The following is a 10,279-nucleotide window of genomic DNA, read 5'->3' as shown; positions in this document are numbered from 1 at the left end:
TCATGTCTGACTCTGGGGTGTGGTGCTCCTCTCCATTTCTAAGCCGAAGAGCCAGCGTTGTCCATAGACACCTCCAAGGTCATGTGGCCAGCATGACCGCATGGAGCGCTGTTACCTTCCCGCCAGAGCGGTACCTATTGATCCACTCACATTTGCATGTTTTCGAACTGCTGGGTTGGCAGAAGCTAGGGCTGACAGCAGAAGCTCACGCCGCTCCCTGGAATCGAACCTGTGACCTTTTGGTCAAAAAGCTCAGCAGCTCAGTGCTTTAACCCACTGTGCCACCGGGAGGCCCTTAGATAGGGATATAGATACACAAATAATAGATAATCGATAGACAGGGGATGAAAGATACATAGATATAGATAACTAGTTGATATGTACAGAGATACACAAATGATAGATGACTGATAGAGGATGAAAGATACATACGTAAACCTAGATAGATAACTAGATGATAGGGACATAGATACACAAATAATAGATGATTGGTAGATAGAGGATGAAAGATACATAGATATAGATAGATAACTAGATATTAGATAGGGACATAGATACACAAATAATAGATGATTGATAGAGGATGAAAGTTACATATAGATATAGATATAGATAAGAGAACTAGATGATTGATAGGGACAGATACACAAATTATAGATTATTGATAAACAGAGGATGAAAGATACATAGATATAGATATAAATATAGATAACTAGATGATTGATAGGGACAGATACACAAATAATAGATGATTGATAGATAGAGGTTGAAAGATACATACAGATAGATAACTAGATGGTAGATAAGTGCACAAATACACAAATGATTGATGATTGATAGATAGAAAGTGATAGACGGATAAACAGATGCAAAAATGAGACAGGGAGACAGCTGATAAGACAGACAAGCATCTCTCCTTCTGGGCTGTTTCTCCCAGAAGCCAGGGACCCAAAGAATAAGCGCATCATGCTCCCAAACATTATTCACAGGACGGGCCAGTCTCTGCATTGGGAAAATTCCTTCTGCTTTGCAAAAACAACCCCATCCTTCATTGTGTTCAGGTCCTATTTACTCTCGAGGAAGCCCACCCTTGCCATTAACCCCAAGGAAAAGGAAAGAGGAACATATTGGGGGGAAGGAGGAGGATCCAATGGGATTCCTTGGAAGTAAGCCTGGCACAGAGGAGGGGGAATCTCACCTTTCTTCTTGAAGAGGGCCAGTAGGGAAGGCAGGTTGCGACCCAAGAAGACTACCATCCTGGCCAGAGGAGGAGGAGGAAGAGGAGGAAGGAAAAAGGGATGGAGGAAGAGGGCGGAGGCGGCTCTTTCTTCTCCTTCTTCTTTTCCTCCTTTCTTTCCTCCCTCCAGTCGTCCTTGGCCACCGCTGCTTCGCCCTTTTCTCCTTCAGCCTCTTCTCTCCTTTCCCGGAAAGGAGGGGGAAGAGGGAGGGGAAAGAGAGGGGAGCTGTCACATCAAGCCCCGCCCCAAGGCACTGGCCTCAGGCAGCAAAAAGTTGGGGTCATCAATAATGCCATCGATTGCTTTAAGTCTGCAAATAAATAAACAAATCTGCTTCCAGGAAGAAGGGAAGAGGGGTTTCTCTACTTGTGGAAGGCGGGGAGGGGGGGGCACCTCTGCTGCCAGCTGTTCTTTTCCTCCATCTGGAGAGTCTTCACTTGTGCCCCCCCACCCACACAACCACCACCACCACCTTTTTTCCCCTTCATCCTTCAATTGCAAATCCCCCTCTGAATATTCATCAGGCCACTTAGAAAGAGAGGTCAGCCGCATGCCATCTGGCAGGCGGAAAAGGAGGGAAGGTGGCAAAGGAGAGATGCAGCTGCAAAGCCAGGAGGGAACAGAAGGCAGGACCAGCGGCAGTCTTTGGAGTCTTTGGAGCTTGCCCTGGCTCCAAAATAGGGGCCCCATAAAGGAGGCACCCAGACTTGGATCCAGTTGCCTCACTCATTTCCATGGAGGGCCGCAACTGCCTTGTTATGGTTACCTTCAATGAGCCTGTAGAACCCATGGAAAACGATGTGTTGTCGAAGGCTTTCATGGCCATGTTCCAGAAGCATTCACTCCTGACGTTTCGCTCACATCTATGGCAGGCATGCTCAGAGGTTGTGAGGTCTGTTGGAAGCTAGGCAAGTGAGGTTTATATATCTGTGAAATGCCCAGGGTGGGAGAAAGAACTCTTGTCTGCTTGAGGCAAATGTGAATGTTGCAAATGGCCACCTTGATTAATAATAATAATAATAATAATAATAATAATAATAATAATAATAATAATGGGTGGTTGTAGGTTTTTTCGGGCTATGTGGCCATGTTCTAGAGGCATTCTCTCCTGACGATTCACCTGCATCTATGGCAAGCATCCTCAGAGGTAGGGAGGTCATCTATGGCAAGCATCCTCAGAGGTAGTGCTTGCCATAGAAGAGGGGGAAACGTCAGGAGAGAATGCCTCTAGAACATGGCCATATAGCCCGAAAAAACCTACAACAACCCAGTGATTCCGACCATGAAAGTCTTCAACAATACAATAATAATAATAATCTTTGTCAAAGGCTTTAATTGATTATCTTCACTGAGCCAAAGAATTGATTTCTGCAATGCCAGGATCGAGTTGGTCTTTGGTCCTTGGGAAACTATAACTCCCTCCAAGGACTGGGGCCCCAAGGTCAGGCTCTTCCCTGAAAGCCTCATGGGGTCCTTGTTGTTGCTAGTGTCTTGGCAAATTGACCAAAACTTAACCCCTTTGTGCAGTCTGGTACCCTTGCCCCTTGCAGAACTATAAGTTACCATCCCTTATGGGGGGGGGGGGGGGACATGCTCGACTTCAGTAGGGGATTCCCTGCTGAGCAGTATGGAAGAAGTGGTTTGTTGACATGACAGAATGCCTGGAGGGGTTTACTGTCTCCCTGGAGCAAAAATCCCAGATGCAGCAGAAATGGTTTTATAATCATCATCATCATCATCATCATCATCATCATCTTTATTTATATCCCACCACCATTTCCCCTAAGGGGCTTGGCCTGTTTACAAGGCACTCCACAGTGCACATATAACATATTAGCATTTAATGGCCTTGCAGCTTCAAAGCCTGGCTGATTGCTGCGTGGGGAAATCCTTTGTTGGGAGGTGTTAGGTGGCCCTGATTGATTCTTGTCTGGAATTACCCTGTTTATTTAGTGTTGTTCTTTATTTACTGCCTGATTTTAGAAGGTTTTTTAAATAGAGGTAGCCAGATCTCACAACCTCTGAGGATGCCTGCCATAGATGCAGGTGAAACATCAGGAGAGAATGCTGAATGAATGAGGACCGGTCTGTGGTGCAGCTAGTTAGTAGCCAGCTGCATTAAATCACTACTGACCGAGAAGTCATGAGTTTGATGCCAGCCTTGGTCGGAGTAAGCTCCCGACCATTAATAGTCTAGCTTGCTGTTGACCTATGCAGCCCGAAAGATAGTTGCATCTGTCAAGTAGGAAATTTAGGTACTGCTTTATGCAGGGAGGCTAATTTAATTAATTTACAACACCATGCAACCTTCCAGCAGCATATGTAAGAATGAGGAAATACTCCATCAACAACTCGGTGTAACAAGTGGATGGTGAAGCGGCAGCTCCGGAATTGAGCATACCGTCATGAAACCGGAAAGCTGTAATGTTAAATTGCCTCTGTGTCTGTCTATATATATATGTTGTATGTCTAATGCTGGTAGCCAGATTTTGTTCATTTTCATGGTTTCCCCCTTTCTGTTGAAACTGTGCACGTGCTTGTGGAACATGGCCATACAGCCCGGAAAACTCACAGCAACCCATGGAGGAAGAATTTGTATACACGGAGGATCAACTCTAATTTCTTTTGCATAGCGGTCGGCGCTTTTTAGTTTTTACCCAGTTGCGGTCCCCAGATGTTATTGTATAACAACCCCCATCACTTTTGATTGCTCTAGGTAACACCATTTTTGTCCCTGGGTCATAAATGTCACTTCCTAATTGGTTCTGGAGCCCCTGGTGGCACTGTGGTTAAAGGCTGAGCTGCTGAACATGCAGACCAAAAGGTCACAGGTTCAAATCCAGGGAGCGGGATGAGCTCCCGCTGTTAGGCACAGCTTCTGCCAACCTAGCAGTTTGAAAACATGCAAATGTGAGTAGATCAATAGGTACCGCTCTGGCAGGAAGGTAACGGTGCTCCATGCAGTCATGCCGGCCACATGATCTTGGAGGTGTCTATGGACAACACCAGCTCTTTAGCTTAGAAATGGAGATAAGCACCAACACCCAGAGTCGGACATGACTAAATTTAATCAGGGGAAAACCTTTACCTTTACTAATTGGTTCTATCTCAAAAATATGGGAAAAGTTTATTAAGCTGAAAAACTTTGTTCTTTGTGGGAGAGACATTCTGCAGTTCATGTTGCTCTAGTTTTTGAAGGAATATTTCATCAAGTCTCAATCAATTCAATATAGTTTGTGGCAGCAACTTTGTTTGTCCGGGACGGACATCTCACAGCACATTTTGCTATAGTTTTTCATTATTTATTTATTTATTTATTTATTTTGGTCGTGTCAGGAGCAACCGCTCCTGTTGTGGGAGAATTGGCCGTCTGCAAGGACGTTGCCCAGGGGACGCCTGGATGATTTTTGATGTTTTATCATCCTTGTGGGAGGCTTCTCTAATGTCCGCACATGAGGAGCTGGAGCTAATAGAGGGAGCTCATCCGCCTCTCCCCGGATTCGAACCTGCAACCTGTCGGTCTTCAGTCCTGCCGGCACAGTGCTTTAACCCACTGCACCACTGGTTTTTCAATGAAGATCTGATCCCTGACATTAAGTCCAGTCATGTCTGACTCTGGGGTGTGGTGCTCATCTCCATTTCTAAGCCGAAGAGCCAGCGTTGTCCGTAGACACCTCCAAGGTCATGTGGCCGGCATGACTGCATGGAGCGCCGTTACCTTCCCGCCGGAGCGGTACCTATTGATCTACTCACATCTGATAGTCTCAACCAATTCAACATAGTTTGTGCCACAAAACAAAGTTTCTGAAGTTTCTGAACTACTTTCAAAGTAAGGACCGCACAATTAAACATGAAATAGCACTTTCAAAACAGGAACAGAACATGTGTCAAATTTTGTTACATAGTGTAGTTTTTTTTTTCCATTGCAGTCAGTGCTTTTTGGTTTGTACCCAGTTTGGGTCCCAGATGTTCTTGAATAACAATTCCCATCACTTTTGATTATTATCTGGGGATGACGGGGATTGCAACACAACAGCTCTTGGGACTCTGAGGTTAGGGAAAGGTTAATGGGCATTTTGTAAGGTCAAATATCATATCTGCAAGCCTTGTATCCAAATCCAAACCCTGCTCTCCTGACTCAGCAGAACAAATAGCACTTCCAGATGTTCCTGGATCACAATTCCCTTCTGCTTTAGTCATGATGTCTAATGATGGGGAAGACAGACGGTGCAGTCCAGCATCTGGAGCAGTCATCCTCAAATTGCGGCCCTCCAGCTGTTTGGGCCTTCAACTCCCAGAATTCCTGACTATTGAACAAGCTCATTAGAGCTTCTGGGAGTTAGAGGCCCAAACATCTGGAGGGCCACAGTTTGAGGATGCCTGATCTGGAGGAAGGCTGCATCCAATGATAGAGGGGCAGATTTGACCTGTGGGCCTTGCACTTCACACCTGATATAGATCAAGGAAAGCCATAGCCCTGCTCTCTTCTGCTTTGCTCAGACCACCTCAGCTGGAATAATAACCCTGTGCCCAGTTCTGGGCAATTCAATTCGATTCAATTCAATGGACAAGATGGAAGTCATGCCTACCCCTCTATTCTGCCTTGGTCAAACCACACCCTGAATATCGTATCCAATTCTGGGCACTGCGGTTGAAGGGAGATGTTGACAAGCTGGAATGTGTGCAGAAGAGAGTGACTAAAATGATCATGGTTCTGGAGAACAAGCCATATGAGGAGCGGCTTAAAGAGCTGGGCATGTTTAGCCTGCAGAAAAGAAGGCCAAGAGGAGACATGATGAGAGCCATGTATCAATATGTGAGAGGAAGTCATAGGGAGGAGGGAGCAGGCTTGTTTTCTGCTACCCTGGAGACTAGAACTTCAAACTACAGGAAAGGAGATTCCACCTGAACATTAGGAAGAACTTCCTGACTGTGCGAGCTGTTCAGCAGTTGAACTCTCTACCCTAGAGTGTGGTGGAGGCTCCTTCTTTGGAGGATTTTAAACAGAAGATGGATGGCCATCTGTCTGGGGTGTTTATAATGTGATTTTCCTGCTTCTTGGCAGAAAGTTGGACTGGATGGCCCATGAGATCTCTTCCAGCTTCTGGTGATCCAGAGAAGGGTCACCAAAAGGGTCAAAGGCCTGGAAGCCATGAAACCCATTGGGTGACCTTGGGCAGGTCACACTCTCTCGGCCTCAGAGGAAGACAACGACAGACGTGCTCTGAACATCCTTGCAAACAACATCCCATCATAGATGGCCTTATGGCCATCATCAGTTGGAAACAACTTGAAGACACCACAACAACAACAACAACATGAATTCTCACCCCAACAGGTACTCTAAGGTAATGTATGATTAAAAACCATTTTAGCAACAACGACACAAAGAAATACAACACAATACTTATGCATAAACATAAGCAAACAATTACATAACTAAGCAATTTATCTCACATCTCCACTCTAATGATATGTAAACATATATACGTGCATTGGGTTTCAAAGAGGATTTCCTGCTTCCTTTTTGTTGGTTTCTCTATCATTTCACTTTTTTTCCCCTTTCCACCTTATTTACATCCAGCAAGTGATTGACTTCTGCTCGTTTTGACATTAACAGATGGATGCCCCAGCAGTTTCTGTCTCCAAACCTAGACATATAAAGACTGTTGCTCTCCCTCAATAGCTGAGGGCTTCCCTCCAAGGCTTTCCTTCTCTCCAGCCTGAGATTCCTGTAAAGGTGGAGCCCGAGAAAAGCAGGTGATCCACTTTTGATTTTTGCAAATGCCACTTTTGACTCTCTTTTGGCAGCCTAAACGACATTATCCAAAGGGCAAATTCCAGAAAGCAGAAAACAAAGCCAGACAATGGTTACCTGCCAAGACAATGTTAAGGAAGAGAGGAATAGTAGTTTCTCCTGCCATTTGAAAGAAGAGGAGGAAAATAAATCATGTACTGCTCCCAAGAGCTAGGTTTGCTTCTCTAAAAGAGGGTCTTCACTACAGAATTAATGCAGTTTGGCACCACTTTAACTGCCTTGGAGCCCTCGGAGTACTAGATTGGTGAGGCACCAGCACTCAGTGGCAGAGATGGACTTTGTAAATCTGCAGATCCCATGATTCCCAAGCATTGAGTTATGGCACTTAAGGTCGTGTCGAAGTGCATTGATTCTACAGTATTGATGCACCCCTAAAGAGACCCTAACTGGGCCGGTTTGACACTACTTTAACTGCCATGGCTCCGTGGCCTGGAATTCTATGAGTTGCCAAGCTTTGGGCCTTCTCTGCCAAGACAGAGCTATGGCCTCGCCATACTACAACTCTTAAGATTCACAAGAATTAAAGTGATGTCAAACTGTGTGAATATGGGAATGTAGAGCCAACCTAATGACATACTAGGCAGACCAAGGGTCGGGAATGGTGCGTCTCTCCAGAGGTTTGAGGACTGCAACTCCTACCAATGGTAAACAATGCTGAGAATTGGGAATCCATGAAGTGCTGTCGCAGCATTTCTCAACCTGGGGGTCGGGACCCCTGGAAGGGTCACAAGAGGGTACCAAAGGGGTCACCAAAGACCATCAGAAAATACAGTATTTTCAGTTAGTCATGGGAGTTCTGTGTGGGAAGCTTGGCCCAATTCTATTGTTGCTGGGGTTCAGAATGCTATTTGATTGTAGGTGAACTATAAATCCCAGCAATGGTAACTCCCAAATGTCAAGGTCTATTTCCCCCAAACTCCACCAGTGTTCAAATTTGTGCATATTCAGTACGCATGCCAAGTTTGGTCCAGATCTATCATTGTTTGAATCCAAAGTGCTCTCTGGATGTAGGTGAACTACAACTCCAAAACTCAAGGTCAATGCCCACCAAACTCTTTCAGTATTTTCTGTTGGTCATGGGAGTTCTGTGTGCCAAGTTTGCTTCAATTCCATCGTTGGTGGAGTTCAGAATGCTCTTTGATTGTAAGTTAACTATAAATCCCAGCAACTACAACTTCCAAATTACAAAATTAAACCGCCCCCGCTCCCCAATCCCCACCAGTATTCAAATTTGGTCGTATCAGGTATTTGTGCCAAATTTGGTCCAATGAATGAAAATACATCCGGCATATCAGCTATTTTACATTATGATTCATAACAGTAGCAAAATTACAATTATGAAGTAGCAATGAAAATAATATTATGGTTGGGGGTCACCACAACATGAGGACCTGTATTAAGGGGTCGCAACATTAGGAAAGAAGCGACCAAGGGAGGAAAGGAAGGGCCTGAGGATGTTAGAAATTGTGGGTGTTGAAGTCCAAAGCACCCAGAGGGCTGAAATTTGCCCATGCCTGGTGTAGATGCACTCCTGGAAAGAGAGAAATCATACAAGGAGGCGGCAATTTTAGCCAATATGGAGCTCACCTTTCCGGACCAACTTTCCGCAAAGAGAGGTCTGTGCGACCCCTGAGAGTACAGAATATAGTCCAGCAAATATTTCTAATGCTAAGAAATGCTTATTTTAGAGACAATAATTTTCTAAAATCATATCAAAAACATACAGTAGAAAACTGAAAGAAAGAATAGGGTTCTGGCGGCTGTCACAGGGCCACAAAACGAGGGTCCCATTGGCCAAAGGTGGCTCGGAAGTCAGACGTTCCCCAATCTAAGGACCTCATCACATTCGGAAATACTCCATTTCTGAGACTGTTTGAGAACGATTTCCAAGCCCTGAACGGTTTGGGACCCGCCTACCTGCGTGACCGCATCTCTATGTATGAACCCACATGATCTCTTCGTTCATCTGGAGAGGCCCTGCTCTCGATCCCACCAGCATCGCAGGCGCGATTGGTGGGGACGAGAGAGAGGGCCTTTTCGATGGTGGCCCCTTGATTCTGGAACTCACTCCCTAAGGACATCAGGCAGGCCCCAACCCAGGCAGTCTTTAGGAGGAGCTTGAAGACGTGGTTGTTCCAGTGTGCCTTCCCGGAATAATGATCCCATAGCACTTTGTCCCTCCAAAGCACTTTATATTTTTAGGTCTGCTCGTATGTCTTCCACAAACGCCACTATCACCTTTTCGTCCATGCCTCAGCACTATTTCCAATTTTAATTTTTTACATTTGGCCTTCCCATAGTTTTTAATTGTATGTTGTCTTATTGATAATGTTATATGTTTATTGTATATGTTTTATTTTAATTGCTTGTATTGTTGTGATTATTGCTTGTATTGTTATGTTTGGGCTCGGCCTCATGTAAGCTGCACCGAGTCCCTTGGGGAGATGGTAGCGGGGTACAAATAAAGTGTTATTATTATTATAACGTGAACCATCACATGACATTGGCCCCCATTCCATAGAAATCCATCTGCAGAAAGTGAATATTTCCAGAAGAGATTCTAATTGTAGTAGATGGCTGAAGCACCATCACCATCCTGGCGTGTGATGAGAATCCCTGCATCCCGTCAGTAACTATATGACTTGTCATTAGAAGGCATGTCTAGTGAGCAGTTTCATGACCGTGGAATTTTCATGATGGAAACAGCCGCCATTTCTGTTTGGGATATTGAAGGGAATCATCTCCAGGATTAAGGAAATTGGGAATGGCCACTACCTCATTATACAGGGTTAGTCAAAATGAATAGGCCAATAAGCCAATAGGCAATGTCTTTTTTTGGCCTATTCAATTTGACTAACCCTGTATATATTTTTACATTTTTTCACCGGAATCTGTGCAATTTCTTCCTCTGTTGTATCTGTATTGAAGCAACAGACTTTTACTTTGAACTATTATACTTCCTCAGAAGGCAAAGCTACTGTGGTCTCTGCATCGCTTTGAGTTGAGCTTCATAAAACTTAAGTAGTAACGGCGGCGGCGGCAGCATCAGTAGATGCAACAAAGAAGTCATATCTAATGAATCAATAACATTACGTAACACATTTTTTGTTCCTGGGTTATAAATGTAGTTCCTAATTGGTTCTATCATAAAAACATGGAAAGGGTTTATTAAACTGCAAAAAAATATTTTTAGGGGAGGGACATCCTGCCGCACATTTTGCGA

The 10,279-nt window shown here is 44.6% G+C and overlaps 1 protein-coding gene across 3 annotated transcripts in view; it reads right to left on the bottom strand.

The window, feature by feature from the left end:
- Positions 1–10,279, bottom strand: part of NHSL3 (NHS like 3) — a 104,238-nt gene that overhangs the window by 35,093 nt on the left and 58,866 nt on the right. Inside the window, exon 1 of one of the 3 annotated variants that reach the window (XM_067460605.1) lies at positions 1,199–1,447. The exons of the other annotated variants lie outside the window; for them this stretch is intronic. Within the exon in view, the coding sequence (XP_067316706.1) occupies positions 1,199–1,256 (58 nt within the window). The 5' untranslated portion in view covers positions 1,257–1,447. Of the gene's footprint in view, positions 1–1,198; positions 1,448–10,279 lie in introns of those variants that run through there. 3 annotated transcript variants of the gene reach the window in all.

This window comes from Anolis sagrei, chromosome X (genome assembly GCF_037176765.1).
Source record: "Anolis sagrei isolate rAnoSag1 chromosome X, rAnoSag1.mat, whole genome shotgun sequence".
Taxonomy (NCBI): domain Eukaryota; kingdom Metazoa; phylum Chordata; class Lepidosauria; order Squamata; family Dactyloidae; genus Anolis; species Anolis sagrei.
Note: the sequence above shows the minus strand (reverse complement) of the source record. Positions and strands in the feature narration are given on the sequence as shown.